The 25,195-nt window shown below is 35.7% G+C and overlaps 1 protein-coding gene across 3 annotated transcripts in view; it reads right to left on the bottom strand.

The window, feature by feature from the left end:
- The window catches only part of LOC121302429 (zinc finger protein 608-like), a 46,690-nt gene extending 26,677 nt beyond the window's left edge, over positions 1-20,013 (bottom strand). The window contains exons 1-2 of one of the 3 annotated variants that reach the window (XM_041232410.1): positions 19,842-20,013; positions 16,508-17,480 (exon numbers count right to left, since the gene is read on the bottom strand). In XM_041232410.1, coding sequence (XP_041088344.1) covers positions 16,508-17,311 — 804 coding nt within the window. In that variant the 5' untranslated portion in view covers positions 17,312-17,480; positions 19,842-20,013. Of the gene's footprint in view, positions 1-16,507; positions 17,481-18,225; positions 18,931-19,841 lie in introns of those variants that run through there. The other 2 variants (XM_041232401.1, XM_041232419.1) reach the window with 2 other exon arrangements.
- Between the last annotated feature and the right edge of the window lie 5,182 nt (positions 20,014-25,195).

The raw sequence follows: 25,195 nt of genomic DNA, 5'->3' as shown, positions 1-25,195 counted from the left end.
ATTTATGCAGTCAACAGTAAGTTAAACCAGCCTTTTCGAGTTATAGATATACCAGAAAAAAGGATATTATTTTCTACTATTCTGTGCTTGAGGCTAGACAGCAGCTATAACAATAACATGAAAATACATAAACATTGTGTTGTGTCCTGCCTAACAAGATCAGTTTATTGTGCTCTTCTTTCAGGTCAGTAGCTATTTTTTCTTTTGGGGTGGGGGTAGGGGGTTGTAAGGGAAAGAAAGGTCAGGGAAGCAAGGGTCATTGTGAATGCTTTGTTATCTGCTAATGAACGCCTAATGTAGAACATACAGAGGGCGGGAGCAATAAACTGGTACTTGAGTCTTTCTCCAACAGCATGGGGAAAAAAAAACAAACATATATTTAAAAAGCCTGGGGCTTGATGGAAAAGTACTTTAATGAGAGGCTCATTTTTTAATATTGACCAATTCTACTGCTGCAGCAGGAAACCAACTGTGATTTATTTAGTGTTTCTTATCACCACAGGTTCCTGGATGTCACAGGGAAACAAGTGGAACAAATAAGGAAGCCTAGAAATATAGTTAAATCCCTGGTAATGGACCCACATTTTAATTTGCAAAATTCCTGACGACAGACATTTATTGGTCAAATTAACTGTGCACCAAAATTGTAGCAGCAATGCAGGTTTTATAAAATCCTTTGTGTTACATTGTGAACATGTCACCAATATGTGGCCCTAGTGACAAGATCTTTCCGATCCTGCTTTATTGCGAGTATTCTATAAAAGGTGTACCACTTCACCAAAATATTACTGCATTTTAAAAGATTGTCCTGTCAACATGCTTTTTCAAGGAGTATCCTGAAAGATTGCTGAAAGCCCATTAGAGAGCAGCGAGGCAGCTATCTCCATGGAAAAAAAGGGACATGAGTCAAACAGCTGGTGGTGGCTGCCTGTCAGATTGAAGAAAGTTAATGTCAGAAACAGACGGATAGCCCTTTTTCACTGTTTTTGAGACTTGATTATTATTTGCAGGTTTTGGTACTGCATATGCAGAGTAGCAGCCTTGCTATTCATCAAACAAAAAAAAAAACAATATAAATATAAAAAACGTATGTTTAAAAAAAGGTTATTTTCTACACAAATAACATAGATTACAGAATACAACATGAAGGTGACAAAAGAATGGTGTGATGCAGCCTCATTGGGGTAATGCATCTAAACAAAGATTAAAACACTGCAGAGAAGACTAAAACGGCCTGACATAATAGTGTGTGTGCGTGTGCGTGCGAGCGTGTGTGTGTTGGGGGGGGGGGGGGGGGGGGGAGAACGGTAACTGGTTTTTTAATAAAAGTAATTTAATGGTTAAAAAAAAAAAAAAAAACAAACACTACACAACGAAAAAAAGAAGAAAAGGCTATGCCAATCGTCCAGAACAATTTCAATTTCAAAACTGAAAAATGGTACAAACTAGAATTGTTTCCTTACACACTCTGTTGAACAGAGAACAGCTGGGGCTAAATCTGAAGCTAATCTTGGGAAATTAAAAATAGTAGCTATAATACATCAGGAAAATCACTGTAATAAAAAAAAAAAAAAGGCTTTTCAAAAATGTGTGCTGTGCAATTACTGTTAAGTGCTTAACAAAACAAAAAGCATTCTGAAAAGTAAATCTTAAAATGGAGTTCAGACAGCTGATAAATGGCAAGAGTCATTTCAGCTGTATTTTAGACAGGAGGCAGGAAAAGTATGTTAGAATGGAGGCCCATAGCTCATTTTACAATCTGAGGGTGAATTTAAGAACCCTGCTTCAGTGTAAAACATGAGATTAGGCGGGACAGTATGCTGGCCTCATGGCCTTATCTCATTGGGAACCTAGGAACGATGGACCTGTGCATGCAACACAAAAAACAAATACCCAAAAGCAACATGAAACCACCAATTCCAATAAAATCAAAGACTTTCTGCTCAGTGACACTGTATCTGTCATATCGGATTTGAATGATGGTAGGATCAGTTTAACAACCATGGGACTTGATTAGGCTGTTTGAAAGCTTATGTGGGGCGTCAGAGTGCAGAGTTCAGACTTTCTGAATGAAGAGGCTACTAACACAGTTTATCAAATATAATTTAAAAGCATCATGGATTTAGATTGCACCCCTATCCAATCATTAGTAATCAGACAGCAGCTATGAGAAGACATCAGCTATGGGCGAGTGCCAAAAGCCCTTGAGATCCCCAAAATTAAACAGCCAATCCTCTGCTTTACAAACGCACATCAAAGGGAATATTAAAAGCTGAAAGCTTGTCATTGTAATTCAGCCACCAACACAAGGTATTTTTCACTTCTCCTCCTGCATCTTGACCTGGCCCATAAAAGAAGCTGGCAGGAACTACAAAAAGTGCCAATTTATGGGCAAGTGTTTCATTACACTAAGGGAGATGAAAAATCTGCACTGTAACACTTCTGTTGCTTAAATAGGACATACTGTACCTTTTCAGTCTACCTATTAAAAAGGGCTATTTCAAGGTATTTTATTAACATCTTATGCCTTTAAAACAGAATACAAGGGAGAAAACAGTAATTTGAAAGTAGGATTTGGTTACATCCTTTTCAAATACACAGCTGCATATATTACACAAACACTACTAAAAATACACATCTACCAAGGCGCCAAACTGTGATCCAGAATCTCATATCAATGACAGGTTACAATCAACAGGGCTCCCATTACAACCACCTCCCTCTCAAAACACCAAGGTTGATAAGTCAATTTTTTTCACTGCCTGGAGGAAGCTCAAATGTCTACGATTAAAAGAGAACACATGGACAAAATCCTCACAGTTGCTGGATTAGTCACAGACCTTGTGGGTAAGCTGAGAAAGCAAATGCTGCTCAACACAAAGATTTAGAACCACATCCACCACAGCAAATGCTCTGCTTCCCAAATTATGCACACACTCTTAGACTAACCAAAATGAGAAGTCATTTTTCTCATGACTGCACAAAAGATTAGTATATTGTGCAAAGTACAGGTGATTAAAGGGTTTATGGTGCGATGTGCTCTGTGTGCAATATTTTAGTTATTTTTTTCTATTAAACATATTAGTGAACAACCTTTGATCCGTGAAAATAATTTAAAAAAGTACCTATTTTGTAAAACACATTATTATGCTAAACTCTTAGCCTTTCAAGAGACATTACTTTCTGTAATAAGTAAATTAGGTTGAATTTATTGATTTTGAACTGGTGTATACAGTTTGTCAAAAGTTTACATACCCCAATGGAAATTTAGAATTTCTAGGAATTTCTCAAAAACAAGGAATGTTAGAAAAAATGTAGCAAAAGTTTTTTTTTGTGGAGGAGGGAAAAAAAAAAAAGTTACAATAAAATAGATGTCTACAGTTATTTATTTCAGCAATTTTTCTTGCAAAACTCCAAAAAATGTGAATTCCAAAATAGTGACACCCTTTGATACTATGATAGTATTCTCTACCAGATGCTAAGAATTTCAATATGATAATGCAGATCCTAATTGTAGAAAGTCTAGAAAATGCTGGATTGTATCTGTCATTACCAATAAGTCAATATGGGAAAAACTAAAGCACTATCTTAATTATTTATTGTCATAAATCTGGAGAAGGATACAATAAGATTTACAAGCATTTTCAACTATTGTTTCAAGATGTACAAGATTCATGATACAACGCTTCCTTGGTCTTGAAGAAAGAAGGTTATTTCAGCAAAAACAAGTAGAAGAATTGTGAGGAAAGTCAATAGCAATCCGAGATTGACTGCCAAAGATATTCAAAGTGAACTGGCTGCAAGTGGGACTGGGATTTCCGTTTCAACCACAGGTCAAGTATTGCATGGTGAAGGTCTCAATGGTCACAGGCCAAGGAAATTTGCTTAAAGATTGCAAAAAAACAGTATTTGAATGATGAATATGAGTTCTGGTCAAAGGTTTTGTGGAGTGATGAAACAAAAAAAAAAAAAGAGGCATTTGGTCACACTGATAGTCGTTACTTTTGGAGAAAGTCTGGTGAGGCATACAAAGAAAAGAACACCATACCTACTGTCAAGCATGTAGGTGAGAATATCCTTTTTCCTTTAATGGCACAGGAAATTTAGTTCAAATATATGGTAAAATGGATTCCACACCATACCAAAAGATGTTGGCCAATCACCTGAAACCCTCTTCTACAAAACTTGGTTTAAAGTGCAACTGGACATTTCAAAGCAACAACGTTCCAAGCACACATCAAATTCTACTTCAGATTGGTTAAAGAAGAATAAAATCAAGGTTCTGGTGTGTCCTAGTCAATGTCCTGATCTAAATCCAATTGAGAATCTTTGGTATGAGTTGAAGAAGGTTGTGCACAAGAGAAGTCCTCAGAATTTGAATGAACTTGAACAATTTTGTGTCAAAAATCACTAAAGAATCATGCCAAAAACTTACTGACAAATATCCTAATCGTTTAAAAGATTTTATTATTGCTAAAGCTGCCTCAGCTATTAATTTCATTTTCCTTGTTAGGGTATGAATACTTTTGAATTCACATTTTTGCAAAAAAAAAAATAATACTGAAATAAATAAACTGTAAACATCTATTTCTTATCCACAAAAGCAAAACTTTTGCTACAAAAGATGTTTTCTATAAATTATTGATTTGCGAAATTTCTAGAAAGTATAAAAATTCCATTGGGGTATGTAAACTTTTGACTAACTGTATGTGTAAGTTATGCAATGGTTTTAAAAAGAGGAAGGGGGGGGGGGGAATCACTGCTGAAGTGACTGTAAAAAGCAGTGTAGCTCACAATGAGAGTGCTCCACAGCACCTCTCAATCTCAACGCATCCTTCACTCAAGCTTTACGTTGCTTTCATGCACCATTCCTACGGAAGGCCACCTGGGTCAAAAATGCCTTTTTTTAGTATGCTTTTCATATATTTAGTACACATTCTAAATTTGACTTTAGTACATGTTGTAATTGTAATTATTATACTAAATTTGGCCAAATCAGATCACTGAAAATGAAATGAGAACCCATAAATTAAGAAAATAGTACGTGTAATGAATTATCCAATTAAAAGTCACCTCACATGTACCATTCCCGCCCAACTGGTGGTGGTACATGGATTTGGCGTTGGGTAAAGTCTAGTGAAAGATGGATAGACCAGGAACCTCCGAGATGAGCATCAACTGGCGGCGTCAGAGCCTTAGAAATCACTTTAATTCAGTGGTAACCCCTCTGTAACTAACGTGTATGGCTTTCTGTTTTTTTTTTTTTTTTTTTTTTTTATTAAATTTCATTTTTCTGTGCTTATTTTTAGCTAATTTTGAGTTATGTAATTTTTTTTTTTTTTTTTTTTTTGGGGGGGGGGGGGGGGCTTTTTTTGCTTTTATATATACTGTATGAAATTAGTGTTTTTGGTTACTTTACAAAATGTCTTGGGTTTCTGTCAAAATATGTACTGTATGGTAGTAACTTGACCACACTTGTGCACATTTAAGTTGTACCTTCTTTCCTTTGTTGTCTTCCACAATGAAATCCCTGTGTGTGTTTACAGTTAAATCCTACAGTATTTATCTTAACTGTTACAGTTTAAAGATCCCAGAAACAAGCCTCCACTACTGACTGTATCTGTTTTAAATCTCGCAAGTGAAAGTGATGACAAATGTAGAAGTGAGCTTTTGTCCTCATAGGAATGGAGCTGTTCATCAGAATAGGACTGGGTCTTTCAAACAATATTCGCAAGGTGAATCAACCATGTATTCAGAATGAATCAATGACAGATACAAGTCAGGAAGGAGGGACATTGCCACTGCACTGGGAAATGTATTTTTTTTTTTGGGGTTTTTTTAATGGGGTAGGGTAAAGTCAACGTGAATTGATTAACCATTTCCACAGTTTTTCCGGTGTTTATTGGCTATACATCAATTTAGTTTCTTTCAATCAGGGGTGTTTTGTTTTTTTTTTTTTTTTTAATCGGTTTAAAAGTGAAAATCAGAAGCCCTATGTAATTAAATGTTGAAAGATCTGACATTGAATTTAATGTTAGCTATAAACTCAATATTTAAGTGTAAAACTGAAATAATTATAATTAAAAAAAAAAAATTGTGTAGTGTTCTCAAAACCCATGTATTCAACCTTAATTTATAAATTCCTATTTATATACCTTTTTGCATTTTCCTTTGTTTTGTACATGTTGAATTTGTTTTGCATTGTTATTGCCTGTAATATTGCCTAATTGATGTAAGTCGCTTTGGATAAAAGCATCTGCTAAATAATTAAATAAATCACCTGAAAATAAAGAGATGACATCAAAAAGGTGATTGGCTACACTGGTAATTATGCTGCACGACTGTAAAATGACCAGTCCCCAAATAGGTACTGCTGTAAAATGACCAGCCCCTACGTAGAAAATGCATAGTTTATTTTCATTTACTTAGAACACGTAGCATTTTATGTATTGTGATTGGTCCAAATAAACATTTGAAACATGTACTAAATAACGCATTTTTGACCCAGATGGCCTTCCGTGGGCATGGTCCATGAAAGTAACGTGAAGCTCGTGCGAAGGATGCGTTGAGATTGCGAAGGGCTGTGGAGTACTCGCGTTTTCTGCAATGTCCATGCGGCGTTCACTCTATAATAATGCAAAATCCTGAGTGAATCACACAAATCAGGGAAAAAAAAAAATGTCATTAAAATTGCATTTTTAGTTTCTTAAATCTAATTACTGGGCTTTGAATGATCTAGGAGTGAAGCACACTGCTGCAGCAGATCTTTATATCATTCACAAAAGAAAAGAAACCCCATTCTGTCACAGGGTGACTTTGCTGTTTTGAAATCATAATATATATATATTGTTTTTTTTTTTCTTCCTCATATGCACTTCAACATCTAGAAATTCATGGATAACGCTTGGTGGGGATCAATGGTCTTTCAAAACATGCAACAGCAAATTAACCGCTTCAATTCTGTACAAGCCATTACCAAGAGCTGCTAATTAATTGGGGTAGTAAAACAAAAGCTGATTTACACGGAATCCTTTCTTTTCTCCCACTTTAAACATTTCATGAATGCAGACTGAACTGCATTTGTAAAGAAAGGAAAGGAGGGATCAAAAGCAGCATAAATGTTCTGTTAGATTTACTATTTCAGAATGCCCTAAATAAGTCTGCTCTGCCAACAACTGGTGCCCCGTAGCTACAAGCAGCTTGCATTGTCAGGTTTCTGTCACTCTGGGGGGGGGGGGGGGGGGGGACCGATTTCCCATCCCCCCCAACCATTCTTTGGTGATAAATGCTAACTGCACTCAGCAATGAGATCTTTCCACTTTCATCTTGGAACAGAAGAACAGAGATAACAACAATTCCCAAATAGCATTACTCCTACAGTAGTCCTGAGCATTTGGACAACAAATTAGACCATTTTTTACAGTCAGCACTCACATATCCAACCCTACCAAATTTTGAATTCAGTGGTGGTTTAATGCGTGCGATGCATATCTGATTATTTAAAGTGATCTTATGTGTATGTTGGTGAGCACGTTGTAACCTGCCTCCTAACACACACACACTCTACTTTGTACAGAAAGAAAAAATATTGTACTGTAGCAGTATGTAAAACTCCCCATTAACGACACTACAGAAAAATGAAATCAAAATGTAACCTATGCACAGAACTGCTAAGAACATAAAAGGCAATGCAGTTTGTCAAAAGATTAAAAAAGCAACACCAGTTTCCAGAATTAAAACAGAATCCAAGTCAGTCTTCAAAATTGCAGAATATAGTGCTCGATAAGGCCCTAATGTCACAGTTCACTTGCAAATGAAAATGCACAAAATCAACTAAAGACCACAGATTTTTTTTTAAGCAAAATGCATACTGTTTAATGATTAACTTTTACATTACCATGCCCTGTCTTGTTTGCTTTGTTTTTGGAGGAAGTGCTGTGTAACTGCAGTGCACAATAAAGAAAGACAGATTTGCCATGCCAGGAAAAAAAAGAAAAAAAGCACAGGCTGTGACAGTTAAACAAGTCAACCGTACCACTGAGGAGGCTCTGCAATGTTCTATCCCTTGTTCTTGAGTATTTGCCTGCCATCAAGAGATAGTCTAACAACTACTGTACTGCACAACAATGCTAGTATTTAAAATGTCTTGCTGTCGCAAACGTTTCATGTTTTACAGTAGGTGTCTTGCGGCTCTCAACCATATGGAAATTTTGGTATGAGGCTCGTAGGGACATGAAGTTTGGCCACCCCTGGCCTAATGCAAAGTTAATTACAAAATGCTTTTCACAGACATAGGGGTAATTGGGAGTTTAAAGCACAAAACTGCTAGCCGGCTTTAGGAGGAATTACAAAAGTACCACCTCTGTAATTGCTCCTGTCATGGCCAGTTTGCCTTCTATTGAATTTGTCATTTTTGGTGACCCAATGTTCATTACATAATGGGGATTTGAAGATCAAACAGCAACATCATACTTCGTAATCTATCATACCCCCTTTTGTTACCACATGAATTAATACGGCTGCTGAACTACACAAAAGGTGCTTCTACTACTATGGTTGGCTTCCTATTCAGCTTCATTGCTAAACACATTTACATCTGAATTCACAAACCTCATGCCACCCTTTAAGCCATGACATGGGCTACTATCAAATACATCCCTTTATTAAATTGTGCATGATTGTGAACATTTCTACCCAGTCACCGTTTGACAGATTTAAAAAAAAAAACAAAACAAAAAAAAAACTCATGCAATCAAATGTTTAACTAAACACCATTTTCATAAAAATCGGCAAAGGGCTTTTTAAAATGAATGAATGAATAAATAAATAGTTACAACAGCATTAACTATTTTTAAGTCATTTCAGCAAAACTGCACACATGGCATAACATGGCAATTGTAGTCGCTGCAGTTTTACATCTAATTGAAAGCAGATTAGGACTCTGCCTCAGGGGGACTTTGTCAAGTGTAGAAAATGGAGCAAATGAAGAGAGAGGCAAAAACACTGCAAAGAGCTGACAGTTTTACAACACTCTTTGCAATAAATGGATACTAGATTTAAATGAAAGTACTTGACACTGGCTGGAGCTTTCTTAGTTGCATATCAGAAATAACAGTTCTAAGCTATAAAAATATTTAAAGAAATGCATCAGCATACTTTGCAAAGAAAAAAAGAAAAAGTAGTTGGTTGTAAAAATAAAAGTATAGAGCATCAGTGTGTACCCTAGGCTATTAACCTAAATACAAGCAAACCACTTGCCAAGTTACTGTAACAAAGAACTAGACTGAGAAGCCTGCAAATTGCAAGCAAAAAATACTGTGAAGAAAAAAAAACAGTGATGGTGTAATGGAAACTGCTGCCCTTCAGTGTCTGGCATCTGCTGTAGCATTCATGGGGAAAGAGGGTGAAGTATTTGGGCAATGAACAAACAATTTGATTACTGCATCTGCTAACAATTCTATCTTAAAAAAAAAAAAAAAACTGAGAAGGTTCAGTTTCTTTTTTTCTCTTAATCTACATCGATTTAAAAATGTTGTACTTCAAGGAAGACTAACGCAGGGTGGAAAAACAATATATTTATTAGATCTTGTTTAGAAACCAGCGAAAAACACATTCCACATTTTCATAAGACTAAACCACAAATGAGTCATTCATCAAGACAACGAAGGAGGTGGCATTTTCAGTGATGGACGTTGACCTCATTTTCCGCAATGAAAAATAAAAATACTGAGCCATCTTTAACTCTCTTCTTCCGTCTCTTGGGTAGAGATGGGGGCAGGCTTGTCTACAAATGGCAATCAATCAAAAGCTGGGTAAGATTTTAGGAGGTTTGGACATAAAGGCAAGCAAAGAAGATTAATTTAGTCTATGGAGTCTTACGTTTTCCAAGAAAAGCAGATGTGCAAATTTCTGTGGCTCAAATTCCAGATGTGGAAAGCTTTAAAGAAATGAATGGCTACATGAAACACCCTTTATGGAAATTTTGTTTTGAAAAAAAAGTGCCTATTTATGAAGACATTTGAAAGCAGCATTGCCAAGATTGCTTTGAATTTTCTTCTGTTGTAAACTAAGACAACTATAGCAAATCCTTTGTGTAGGCTACTTTACAGTCGAAGCACATCTCTGTGGCTGTCAATATCAATATGATTAAAACCACAAGAAAAGCGAGTGATGCATTCTTTGTTTTATATTCTTTTAAGCATTTCCTTTTTTTAGCCAATAGACTGTTTTAAGCTTCAATGGTAAATAAAAGTTTAACAATCATACATTGGAGAATTGAAGTAGTCACAATCTAATGAAGTTCCTTTCCGCTTCCAAAAAATTCAAAACAGCCCCATTGTCTGCCAATCCACATTGTAATCTATGCATGAGTGTCTGAATAGTTTTACAGCTGATCATTCTGATGCAAGTGCTTTGTTTTATTGCCAAGACCATTTAGCAAGGATTAAAGGGAAACTACAATACAGATGATATGCAGCAAGTACTGGCCACACAAAGCACCTACTCTACTCTACTACTGGGTCTCCCTGGGTTCATACTGTAGACTGAACATTGTAGCCTTGATCTATTTTTCCCTAACACATGCAATAATATCTGAAATGAACTGCTGAAATGTAATACAGCATTATCACAATCTGTAGGGATTTTTACTAAACTTACTAAATTACTTTGCTCATTTCAAAATGTCTCTTTAGTTATCTATTTAATTCTTTTTTTTTTAATATTAAAAGTGAATGATTTAAAGTCTGGATCAATGTGGAAATATAGCTTTACAATAAAGCTGGATATTACTCAACATGAATCACAATTATTATTATTTATTTTTAAAGGTCACACGACTACAAACATATACAGTACATCAGAAAAATGTAGAAATCCACAATTAGAAATGTTGGAAAGAAATGAAAAAAACAGATGCAGGTTGTGACATTTTAAAGACTGCACCAGAGTGGTTTTGTTATGTTCAATGGACTGAGCACTGAATAAACCGACACTCCCATCCTACAGCATGCTCTGGAGTATGCCTGATAGGAATAATCTTAGCTCAAGGACAAGAGATTGTGACGAAGTGAGACCTCGGTACACAGATGGCTTTTGTATGTGCATAATCCTGACTAGATATCTTCCGTCTGTCACAGGTTATAAAAGAAATATTACCAAGCAGTAGTTATAACATTTTGTAAATATGGTTTATAAAAACCACAACCTTAAAAACTCAAGACAAACAACACTCCATGTGAACCATAGCCTGTGACTTTCCAGCCTGTGTAGTCCAGACACTGCTTTTAATGGTCATGGCCCTCCTGGGAAAAGCAAGAATGCATTGTGTTTTAATGATCACAAGCAGAGTTTCCTTGCCTTTCATTTTCATCACAACTGCAGTTGGTCTTCCCTGGAGCTTTACCATTAACATGTCTGTTTCCTGTCAGCCCACTCAGAGATAATGTCATTTATCTCAAGGCGGCACAAGACCCGTCATTAGCCTCAATAAAAAGACCCTGGACAAAGGCCGGGTGATGGCTTATCAAAAGCTCAGAAAATCGTCAGCAAAGCTGACTGACTAACACAGGGAATTGTACCAGCCCAACTATGGAGGTCTGACAACTTCATACAAAAATTTCAATTGAAGAAACTTCATAATTAAGAACATAAGAACATAAGAAAGTTTACAAACGAGACGAGGCCATTCGGCCCATCTTGCTTGTTTGGTTGTTAGTAGCTTATTGATCCCAGAATCTCATCAAGCAGCTTCTTGAAGGATCCCAGGGTGTCAGCTTCAACAACATTACTCGGGAGTTGATTCCAGACCCTCACAATTCTCGCTGTAAAAAAGTGCCTCCTATTTTCTGTTCTGAATGCCCCTTTGTCTAATCTCCATTTGTGACCCCTGGTCCTTGTTTCTTTTTTCAGGCTGAAAAAGTCCCTTGGGTCGACACTGTCAATACTTTTTAGAATTTTGAATGCTTGAATTAGGTCGCCACGTAGTCTTCTTTGTTCAAGACTGAACAGATTCAATTCTTTTAGCCTGTCTGCATATGACATACCTTTTAAGCCCGGAATAATTCTGGTCGCTCTTCTTTGCACTCTTTCTAGAGCAGCAATATCTTTTTTATAGCGAGGTGACCAGAACTGCACACAATATTCAAGATGAGGTCTTACTAGTGCATTATACAGTTTTAACATTACTTCCCTTGATTTAAATTCAACACTTTTCACAATGTATCCCAGCATCTTGTTAGCCTTTTTTATAGCTTCCCCACATTGTCTAGATGAAAACATTTCTGAGTCAACAAAAACTCTCTTTTTCATAGATTCCTTCTCCAATTTCAGTATCTCCCATATGATATTTATAATGTACATTTTTATTTCCTGCGTGCAGTACCTTACACTTTTCTCTATTAAATGTCATTTGCCATGTGTCTGCCCAGTTCTGAATCTTGTCTAGATCATTTTGAAGAGTATACCCAGCATTTATTTTATTACCCATTTTCATACTCATTAAAAATAAATAAGCAGATTTTATTATGTTTACGACACATCACACCATGTCAAAATAATAGATAAGACATGCATTTTTGATGAGACATTCACACTGCCTGCAATGAGATGGGTGACACTGAAGCGACACAAGCGATGCGAAATTTGCCGTGACATCACAAGGTACTGTAGCGAAAATACAATTTTATCAGCGGGCAAATCTCATCGTATCCGGAGCGTGGAGACCTTACCACTGTTAAGACAAAATGATTTTGGTTACAAAAAGAAAATCCAAAATACCAGATTCCACATAAGAAACACACCATATATTTACTTTCAGGAAGCTCCAAGAAGAATACATTTTGAATATAAGGCTGTTTAAAGAACACATTCTTAACCTCTGTGTCATCTCCCTAAGGCCCTTTAAACCAGCTAAAAGTGCTAAATACGGTTAGTGTCTACACTACGCAGCGTTTAATACTCAATACTACCCCCTGAGGTTCTAAATTAGATCCCATCAGGTATTGTGGTTTCTCATAAGCGTGGACGCTGTGATACCAAACTACATTTTCTGTGTGTCCTCCAATATCCCAAAATGTTTTTTAATATGTTTTGGCATGTGGACATTACACATACAGGACTCACAACAGGCGTCTGAAGAAGTTGAGAAAGACTATCAATACTGCTGCATCATATACAATTTTTGAGGCTTGCTGTAAAATGGTGGATCATGGAGTGACGTGATCAGATGCCGAAATCAAGGCACATCTATTAAATGGGAATCAGAGTTACAGTGGAAATTCTATTTAATATTTACATGTACTGTAAATGGTAGGGTCTAGCATTGTATGGCAAATATCTACGTGTTTTTTTGCCTTGCTGAAACAGTAGGTTTATAACTTGTTTATAGTATTGTTAAGTGGCTAAAGTTTTTCCAGTGCCGCTTAAAAATGCTAAGTTACTTTAGGTACAGTGGCTAACTAAATGAAAGTCTTAGAGGGAATGTAGTTTTGGTATAATATCAAATATATGCAATGTTGTTGCTTGTTACTGAGCTGTGTATCAGGGGCGCACCCAGGATCTAGTCTCATCTGTCAACAGAGGGGAAATGTGCTAATAAAGTTCAGCAAAGTTCAATCTTGTCTCTGTGTCGCATACATTACACACACCAAGCTAAAGAACATGCTGTCACAACCAACCCATTGAAGAGTACTGAGAGCTGAAACAAGTATTTGAAACAAACCAATTCTCACATAGAGGAATAATCAACAGTGTTTCACAGAATTATTATAATTTTTTTGGCCGTTACGCAAACTGAAAACAAAGCGTAGCGGCCTGAATACAGCATCATTTTTCCAGGTAACAATGTAACGGTCCCGTCACGTTCAACAGCGCTGGCGAGAGCCCTGAGCGTGGACAGAGCCTTAATTGCTCAACCACTCTAGAAACCCTTTACGATTTTTAATGTGCTGATAAAAGTATGCAATTTAAGGAAACACAATATCCCCCCCCCACCCCCCCATTAATTGGACTAGCTTCTGAACACTTAGTCGTTTGTTAATTAGAAAATATCTTTTTGTTCTATGCCTGCTCGTGCACACTCAGGGGTCAGCTGGGAGATCACCCAGAACAATTTCACTGAACAGAGGGCAGAACCTCTTCACCCCAGTGCAAGAGGCTTTGGTCTCCCAAATCATAGTTACGAAGTTCCAAGCAGCTATACAAAGGTAGATAACATTAGTGCTAGTTTCAGCTTAATATCTTAGATACAGATATAAGGAAGGTTGGTGGCAAAAATAAAACGGGCCTACAATTCTATTTGATAAATACCGGTACAATGTATAAAAAGCAAACACTTTATTTTTTTTTTACATATTTCCCTCCCTCACAGCCAAACACAAACCACTGAAGGCTTAAGCAGCACTCTTAACAATTTACAAAACATAATCTCAGATGTGAAATGTAATACTTTCAAAATACAATGTATAAAAAGCAAACACTTTATTTTTTTTTTACATATTTCCCTCCCTCACAGCCAAACACAAACCACTGAAGGCTTAAGCAGCACTCTTAACAATTTACAAAACATAATCTCAGATGTGAAATGTAATACTTTCAAAATGTGACAAACAAGCACGGGGGTCAAATTCGATCCCGAAACATTAACAGTATTTTCCAAATGGACCTCAAACACGCACAGCTAGCACTCTGTCAGCTGTCAAAAAAACAAATACCATGCTGCTGCCTTTTAAATGAACTCAAGGTTTTGTCAGTGAACCAGTTTGGCAAAGAAACTGCTTTTCTAGTGTTAAAACACTGCACAGTTCTGGCTAAGACACAATATTTGTTCAACAAACATATAAAATTCAAGAGTCATCTTACCTTCAGAGACCGCCTACACAACTAATACCACAGCCAATCAAATGCTTAATTCCATTCCTCTTGTTGGACGAAAGAATTACAAGACCCTGTCTAATACTGCTCTGCTGATGGACAAATATATTTATTTAGTAATCCTATATTGAAAGCATTTTGCAAAAACCCAGAGGAGTGGTTACTAAGCTTTCCAAGTCTACTAATTCAGACATGCCAGTAACAGCTTAACCACAAAAAAATGGTCTGCTTGAATACAGCACAAACATCTTAGAATTATAGGCTGTTTTGACTTGATCTGTACATTAAGGGAGTGGCAAGGTTTACAACATACTTGTGGTTTTCTGCATAAAAGAGCCAGCAGAAATAGTCACAGATTTAATTGGCTTTTATAAAGCTTACATGACTTACTGCAGTGTGGAAACAGAATAAATAGGCCACAAATAGATGTAAGCATGCAACTTTTGGGATTCGGTACCAGTCTGTATTTACACAGCAATCTATACTTTTATTTATTTATTTTTTACAGTAGCTAGAAATAAAAATACTTAATACAGTATTGATAATAAACTTCAGAAGGCTGTAATTTGTTGCCATTTAGAAGAGCGTACATTTCAATGTCTGAACACCACAAAATCAACTCTTGGCTTGATAATTTAGAATGACTATTCAAAGACAATCTCAATCAGAAATGAGGAAACCACGCCACATTGGATGCCATGACACCTGCCTCAAATGGAGTAAACACAAGGGCTGAAAATCTTAATTCAAATGCAAAGGGTGCAAAAGTGTTGTTCCTGCGAAATTCAGTGACCCAAATGAAATGGCAGTGAATGGCATCTTATAATGTGTTGCCCCCTCTATGAAGCAAGTAAGGGGGTTGAGCGAAAGGGAAGTAAAAATACAGCTTTCTTCAGTAAAACTTCGATAGAGCCTCCCCCTGAGCACCAGGGAAATAATGATGGCCCCTAACCTTTTTTATTTTAAGGATCTGGTAAATGACAAGCAACAAGTGAAGAAAAACTCTCAAACCACTAAGCAACTGGCAACTCTTATAGCCCTTGGAAACTTACATCTCATATCACTTTACACTCCCCTCGTTTCCTTCAACAGCAGCATCCCTTTGACCTTTAATTATCCAACAATAGTCCCTCGAGAAAACAAATACTTAAATAACTAGTCTCAGTTCAATTAATAAATCCTGAATGAATCAAAACCTGCCAACACCACAATAGGTGTAATAAGTCTTATTAAACTTATTATTACACATAAAAGCCCCTCCCCAACTCTGCAGGCAATGACAGGAGACTAGAACAACGTGTAACTCTTTGCTCTCTGTTCATATTCCTGGCTGTTGTACAACTAGAAACCCTTTAAACATCTGAATTTGAAACTGGCCCTTAAATATCCATGTCAACAATCCACAAATGCTAAACACCAGAAGGCACATGAACAATTCTGCACACACAAAAACAATCATATAATCTGTCAGATTAAATCAAGAATACCAGTATTTGATTAATTGGATCACCAATTTAAAAGAACAAACTGCCTATCGCCGTTAGACCTGCAGGTCTTATCTAAATTACAGTTAAGTAAATATGAGAAATGTAGTAGTCTAAATTAAAGGATTTCTCAAAATTAAAGTAAATCGTACCTTTTCGGATTTCAATTTCTTCATTGGTCTGTGGCTCTCCTCTTCATCCTCCTCTTTCTTTACAACTATAGAGTTCCCAATTATCCCTGAATCCAGACCACTTTTGTTAACATCTCCCACCACAGTGTCCCCATGATATGGGCTCCCTTTAGCTCCAAATCCGTATAGATGTCCAGATGAGGGGCTGGCACTTGAATTCGCATGTCCAATTTCATGCTTTTCCTTCCTTGCTTTATTGACATCCTTATCCCTTTTTGAGCCCCTGCTCTGATTTTTACCATTTTTTTCTTCTTTGATTTTAGTGCATGAAACAATTGCATTACAAGTGTTTGGGCTACTAACAGCTTGGCCCAGGGCTGAATTCATGCCAGATGCCTCCCCAGGGCGCCCTTGAACTTCCTGCCTCTTACCAGCACTGCTGATCTCAGGAATCCCATACAATGCAGCAGAGGAAAGAGATTTATTCGCATCCTTACAAGTTTTGCTCCTTTTCACTTTGGATTTGCCAGTCTCCTTATTGGAATTTCCCTGGGGAGCAGGGGGCTGAACAGATGTAAATTTTAAGCCATCCGATAAGGCTGATGTTGCATTAGCACCACTGGATGTCAGACCCCCACAATCCTTTGAGCTGGTGGTGTTATTAGCAGAATTATTCATCTCCAATTTTTGTCTGTCTTTCTCCAAATCAGCGTCCAAGTCAATGATCAAATTGCCAACCCCAATTTCCCAATCATCACCACTGTCATAAGTATCAACTGCGTTTGGATCCACACTTTTTTCACCTGTGGAACTATTCATTGACATCCTGGAGGTGAGATTTCTGGCATAAAACGTGGATGAATTCCCCCGACTTGAACTTGGTGAGAGGACATTCGTTGTTCACCTGCGTATCTAACACTCCTTTCTTTTTTTCCCCTTTAATTATATCAGTGCATCCTTAGCTCTACAACCTTATGTCCAGATCCATCACATCCTGTGGTAAAAGCAAGGGAAAAAGTTGCATGGCTATAATCAGTCATATGCCATTAACGGTCTTAATGAAAAGCGTTATTCTCTTCATTTTGGGGATTTGTAACTTACAATTAAAAATACTACAGCACACAAGCTCCTTAAGTTACCAATCCTATTATTAAAAACAGTTCTGGAAACTAAATAAATACTGTAGCCTGTACAGTAATTAATTGACTTTGTGCAAAGCCTGTTTTAATGTTCATGTATATAGGTCTATATGGTTGACATGCCTAATTAAAAAATCAACTCACAAGAAAAACGCTTTCTTTTGGCAATTTATAAGAAAACCGTTTATAATTTATATATATATATATATAGATATATCTATATATATATATATATATCTATAGATATCGAATTATATGTGATGTAGTTATATATATATATATATATATATACATATACACACAACTAATATTATATATTAAATATATAGGTTTACGATGTATGTGATGGTTTACATACCAAATGCTCTGGTGTGAATAGTACACCAGGTGGTTTACGAGACACACTACAATGGTGTAATGTTATACTAGTGAATGTTTTAATGCCAATTACGGTTTTTAAAAAATTTTTTTAATTTATGCTATATATATATATTATATATATATTATATATATTATATAGATATATATATATATATATATATATATATATATATATCAAAAACTGATGCGATTTAGAAAAAACACACCAATAATCCTTACCTTCAGTCATTTTTTTTTTCCAGCAAGGCGACGAAACAAATAGCCTACCAAGATTACAGAACTGCCTCATATTAATACCATAGAGCCCAATCAAAATTCAAATTGCTGTATAAATGCCAGTCAAAAAAGGGAACCCTCAAGTTAAAATCCCAGATCCTCTTTCTTCTCTTTACAGCAAAAAAAAAAAAAATGTATCAGTTACAATCTGACACGATTAACAGGACTCTAGTCTCCAATAAAAAAGAAGGAAAAAAAAACACCAAGGTAAAGTTTTCAAACTTCACATTCCACCTTCAATCCAAGACTTCACAGCCACCCAGATCAGTAAGTAATGAGGCCATGAAACAAACCTACAGGCGTCCGCTTGTAACAAGATAGATTTTGCTAACCCCGGGATAAATTACGAGAGAAATAAAGGGGGTGAAAAAATCTGGAGTGGAGTTCGATGGCTGTCTGGATTTGGCACCGGTTCCTTCACTTCAATATCCAACATAATTTCGGTTAAAAAAAACACGAATTGCTGACCGGGGGGATATATCCTCACCACGACAGTAAAAACGTTATCGAGATGTTCTTTTCATTTGCGGAAACATTTCTTCTTGGGCAATAGAAGTATGTATTACAGTATCGTCAGTATCAATTCATTTTGTACTCAGTGTGCACAATTTTTAAGTAACCATAAAACGGTTTCTTAATAACTACCAATCAGATTGTTAAATGTTCTCATGTTTGAAACTCGCTGACGATTTTTAATTAGCTTACGTTACCCAGCTAAAGCTGCAATGACTTTTTGATGGAAGCAGAGTGGTTTGCTGGACGGATCGGGGCAGGGGGGATGGGCACTGTGAGACACCAGCCAACCATTTTTATGGGAACTATTTTGTTATAGTTCAAGCTTTCAAATCAAGTGAGAAAATATGATTCAACTGGTTGTCGTGACAACATTAATCGATGAAAAAAAAAAAAAAAAGGACAAGAACTAAAGTACCGGTTTTTTTTTTTTTTTTTTTTTTTTTTTTTTTATGCCGAGATATTTCTCATAGCAGAAAAACATTGGTGGAAGAAACAACTAGTATTCTGACAAATTGCAACTGGTTAAGTAACGTATAAAATTAAATAAAATAATAAAAAAATAGGACGGAACAAATCAACTGAAGTGCTTGCACGTTACATTTCTCAATACAGTAATCCAGAGCAAGCCTCTTAAATTAAAAAAAAAAAAAAAAAAAAAAAAAAAAAAAATTCACAAAATAAGAATTGTGTATCATGTGACTAATGCAGATGTATTTAACTAGCATTTGTAACACCCTGGTGGCTGCACCAGCGCCCCGATTGTCCTCTGTGATTTGATATTTACATATTATCCAATTCATTGAAATAAAATTCAGTATGACCTTTTTGTTTTCTCCTGATAATGAATGGAGTGTTTTGTTTATTTTATTCAATGGTCAATGTATCCCGACGTAAAACAAGCTAATGGCTTTAGTCTGGTTCACGCCAGTGTATTTCCTTAAGCGTGAATATGCTTTCACCTGATCACAACGCCAAATCATTTAACACTTGCCTTGCCGAACGTGGAAAGGCTGTCCCCCACATACACACAGAGTCATACTTACGATCTGCATTGGATCGGGTGTGCCTTTTCCGTCGGGCTTCATTGAAAGTTTGAGCTGATTTAGTCCAAGTGTTTTAAATTATACACATCAGCCATTAAAAATAAAAATCCCTCGCGCTTCTACTACCAGAGAGAGATTGCAAACTGAGAACAGCTCAGCTTCTACCTGAAAGGACTTTTCTTTGTTCCCAATGCCCTTCTGGTTACAGCCAATGAAATCCGTGCTTTTATGGAACCTAGCCCTCCTATTGGTCAACAGATTCTCCACAGCTAGAAAGAGCGTTTTTAACACACTGAAGTGAACAAGCAGGCAGAGTGGGCTGGAGCGGCTTTGCTCTGGGTTTGCATGCTTCAACAAAAATGACAATTGATTTTCACTTAAATTTAAAAATAGATTTGCATATCCTCAAATGAAAAAAACAAAACAAAACACTACAGTTTCATTATTAATAGACACGTTCACTGATATGTACCGCGCACACGTGGGCCATCCAATACGTCATGAAAAAAAAATACATCTAAAGCAAAATTATGGTTTGTCTTGTAAGAATATAAATAACAATGTTGTTAAGATTGGCGCGCAAGTGAACAGCTATTACTGGTTCGAATAGGAAAAGTGCGTATAATGCATATAGCTAACTAAAACATGCACACACACTGCATAGATATTTAAATCTGAACGACTAGTTACATTTAGTTATTCTCATTGTTTCACGCTGGGCTAGGATAGTGTAGCTGAATGCCACCCGCAGGGCGTGTTTCAATTGCCAGTCTAAAGAGAGGAGGATGGACTGCTCGCTAAGAAAAAAAAAAAAAAAAAAAAAAAACTTCTCAAATCCAGTCTGCACGGTGTCTCTTGCATATAATTAAGTTTAAGCCACTAGAATGGATCTATATTTTGTTTTGTTTAAGATGCCTAACATGACCGTCTCAAGGTGAAGGTTGTTGTGTTACCATAATTAAGAACATATTTATTCGTGTAAGGGTCTACGTTTAATTATAAATAAGAAATGAAAAACGGGGTTTAACACGTGGACATATGGTCAAATTAAAATAACAGTGTCTAAAGCCAAACCTCAAACTAGAACTTTTTTTTTTTTTTTTTTTTTTTTATACCAGTGCTGATGGGTTCTTTAAGTTAAATAAACAACTGTGATTTGTTCCCCTCCCCCAGCCAGTGCGTGATAATGTGAACTGTGTTACAGCGAATAAGATTCGAGTCTGTTTAAAGAGCAATTACTGTACACTATTTGTATTCAGCTTAGACTGAAGATGGAAGAGTCACTCAGTTTTAATGTACTACAATCAATAAATACCAATACAGACCCAAAGCACTATCTCTTGTTCTGTGCGTAGACTGGCATTCTTTTTTTTTTTTTTTTTCAAAACCCCAAATCTAAAAGTAGTATTATGTTTTGCTTTGGTTAAATGTTTTAACGTTTTCCATGTCCTTTAAATTTTTTTTACCTCCGACTAAACTTCTTGTTGCTGCTGTTCAACCCATTGCACTATCATCTAGAAACATCACTGTGGTTACACAGCAATTATATTACAGATGGGGAAAGGTTTTTTTTTTGTTTTGTTTTGTTTTTTTAAACTGTAGACAGGAGTGGCTGGAAAATTGCTTCTGTTTAGTTTTATCCGTAACAAAGTGTTTTACGGTCTGTCCCGTCACACGCTTTTAGGTAAAAACTTGTATGTGTGTTTGTTATTTATTTGTAGCTTAGCTTTAGTCGATCAATTTTAATGGATGTGTAAGAGTGCTGAACTAAGCCTACGATTTTATTGATTTTTTTTGTTGCAGTGGTATCAGTTTAATTTTATGAAGCATCATGCTGCGTATTATTATTATTATTATTATTATTATTATTATTATTATTATTATTATTATTATTATTATATACCTGTACTTCAAAAACATCATAAGTTGTTTACCTTAATGTATAAATGTAAGCATTTTAGTGGCGTCTTCACCGAACATACCTGAGAAAAAAAAAAATTAAACGGTTGTATTTATTTACTCCTCTATTAGATCGTCTATTTATTTCAGACTTGTTTTGATGTAAGTGTTGGGTCTTAAAACAATAAAAAAAAATAAAAAAAATAAAATAAAAAAAAAAAAAAAATTCTGAGTAAAGTAACTTATTTTGCGGTTTTCACATCACAACAGCAGGCCAATATGCTTTCTGCATCGCGTTTAGCGGTACATCACACATTGTCTTTCCATATTGGTTGTGAATGATCTTTTTTTTTTTTATCTTTCTCCGATTTTTGATCAATCCGTCAACATTTTACAAAAGAGAAACATCTGGAAAAAGTGGGTCAGAGGTATAAAGAAGGCTTAACCTGGCCTTTAGTTGCACCAGTGAAAGGTCAAGTTTAAATTCCTGCATGGCCAGGGGAGGGGAGAGGAGAACAAGGGTCAGGTTAGTCACTCTTTGTACATATTTAACTTCTTCTAATACCAGTGTTAGCTGTTTTTTGTTTTCTATTTTAATATATATTTGTGACACCCACCAGCATAACCCCCCCCCCCCCCCCCAAAAAAAAAAAAAACAGCACTAGTGATCTTGCACAAATTCCATAACTTAAACAATAATATAAATGTGGCAAACACTGATGCTAAAAAAAAAAAAGTTTCTACATTTACCTTAGTTCTTCCTACCCAGTTCTGTAGAATTAGAAGTTTCTTTGTCCTTTTACAAATAAATTCTGTGAAAGTGGCACTGGTAAATGCGATGTAAACCAGACCCTTGTCAATCAACAAAGCATTTCACATTGTCTTTACAAATTATGCAAGAAATAGTTACAGTTACTGTTCTTAAAATACTGCCTTTGTTTTGTATTAAATCGATAATTTAATTATGATATTTCAGATAGTGTAGTTTCTGTGGTATACACGTTACTGTTGTTTGCCTTATATGTAACAAAAGGGAACTATCTGCTCAGATGCACATGGATAAAAGGAGACAAATAGATGCCATGCTATGATATATAGTGAGACAAAAGAGTAGGAAAAATACATCTACAGGTCTAAATCTTTTTGTGATAATGCCCCTTACAATGGCAATTTGATGTGCCTGTAATTGGTGCAACATTTTTGAATATTTTGAGTACCAATTGATCAAAAAGGTTAGATCTTCTAAAAGCTTGTGGGCTGATTTATCTGTTTGTTTTCCATTAGTCGAGAGATGAAACAGATAACAAAGGATGTTCTTTTTCAGCATTGAAGACAGCATTCTGAGAGCATGTTAAATGTGCTCAGGCATTCAGAGGCAGTGCAGAGCAGTCTTTTGCTGCTCAATAAAAGACGAGAGTACACGATGTGCATGCTAAAGAGTGGGTTGCCTTTCAGTCCAATTTTATTGTTTAATTCTTTGCGCAGATACAGGACCCCAGATCCAAACGGTATGGAAAATACAAACAATGGCTAACTATGTACTGTAACTCCTATGGCCTGTGTGGGATACCATCTGTTAAATAGATTAGAAAGACCCTCATACTGTGTCTCCAGTGGGATGTAGGCAGAAGTACATTGTGAAAAGGGCTTCCACGTGAGTAGACTTTATATCATATTCCATTTACAGCCGCAAATATTCTGTTCTGGAATTTAAATTCCATTTCTCTTTATGATATCGACAGTGCCAAAGTATATCAAAGGAGCCAGTAGACATATCACACACATTATATTCCATATACCTGAAGTGATTGCAACCCACATAGTGTACTGTGGTTTGTCTATCTTTGTAGATCTCAGTGTTTGAAGAGATGTCTGTCTCTCTTTTTCTCCCTCTCAAGCAGTCTAATTTAGGATCTATTTCATGTTCTTTCTTTGCAGAGCCTAATGTATGTGATTAATCCTGATTCTGTTTAATACTGCAAAGAAAATAGCAACGACCTTAGCTGAACACTGGCAAAGTGATTAATGTTACATGAACAGGGATATTTTTTACACTGGGACCTGAATAACAACCATGCTGTATTCTGTTACAGACCTTTATTCAAATTAAAATGTGGCACGATTTCAAAGGCTAATATTACAAGTCTCATAAATAGAGTTATTTGGCAAAGGCACCTTTTAGACGCTGTTCAAAATTGTTCATATATGTTATGCAATGGTTTTAGTTTCTGTATTATCTACATTTACACAGAATTTTCATACAAATAACATACAAATACATATATATATATATATATATATATATATATATATATATATATATATATATATATATATATATATATATATATATATATTTTTTTTTTTTTTTTTTTTTTTTTCTTATTCATTGTTTTAGTAAGTGGACTAGCATATAACAGCTAAATTAATTGAACTAAAATGGATAATTTCAGATTTTTACAGTAAAATAGTGTAAGAAAAAATATCAGTGATCAATGATAGCTAAGATGTAAATTTAAGAGTTACTTATAAAATAGTCAACCTCTTCATCTTTATTAATGTGTTAAAATAAATACAGTGGAATTACACTATTATTGTTTTTCTATGTATGCTTGCAAATTGAATAACAACCACTTTTTAATGATAATCAGCCAAAAAAAAAAAAAAAAAATCTATAATATAGTGCTATTTTTTTCTGTGTTGATTGATAACAACTATTTTTAGAACATTTCAGATGTGCATTTCCTATTGCAATATCCTATCTAGGAACATACAATGATTTACATGTTGATGGGGAATATCTGCTCAACCAGGAATAAACAGATTACTGGAGGCTTTAATTGAAATGTATGGTTGAAGTGAAAAAAGGACAGCCTGCTTTGCATCTCTGCCCATCCCCCATGACATTACAATAGTCCAGCTACTCCTTTACTTGATTATGCAGCAACAAATTAACTTGTTGGCAACTGAATAGGAGAGATGGAGGGAAAAGCAAATGCATACATTTAATCTGGACAGTGGTACAGTATTCTTTCAGCACTATGATAGATAAAATCTATACTGCCGCATTCACTTGCTGGAGTTCTTTATGATGCATCCAACTAAAAATAAAAAAAGTAAAATAAAATAACATTCTTCAATTTACTTTGAATGACACAATTAAGGTAAATAAGTTTCATGATATGATCTTGTGATATTTCACAGGAAATTTATATTTCAATTTTTTTTTTGTTTTTGTTTTTTTAAGAATTTGCTTCTTGTGGCAAAGTGCCCCCCCACCCCACCCCCGTGTGTATTTTGTGTTGTATGTTGTGTGTTAATGTTGGTGTATAGTCATTGGTACATGGGATATAAATGGGTCTGTGTAATACAAGTGTTTAAAATGTATATTTGTATTTAGGCACAAGGGTTGCACAGCACTTCACGTGCAAGTAAAAAGTAATAATATGTGAGCA

Source organism: Polyodon spathula, chromosome 2, assembly GCF_017654505.1.
Source record: "Polyodon spathula isolate WHYD16114869_AA chromosome 2, ASM1765450v1, whole genome shotgun sequence".
Lineage (NCBI taxonomy): Eukaryota > Metazoa > Chordata > Actinopteri > Acipenseriformes > Polyodontidae > Polyodon > Polyodon spathula.
This window is presented reverse-complemented; position numbering and strand designations above follow the sequence as displayed.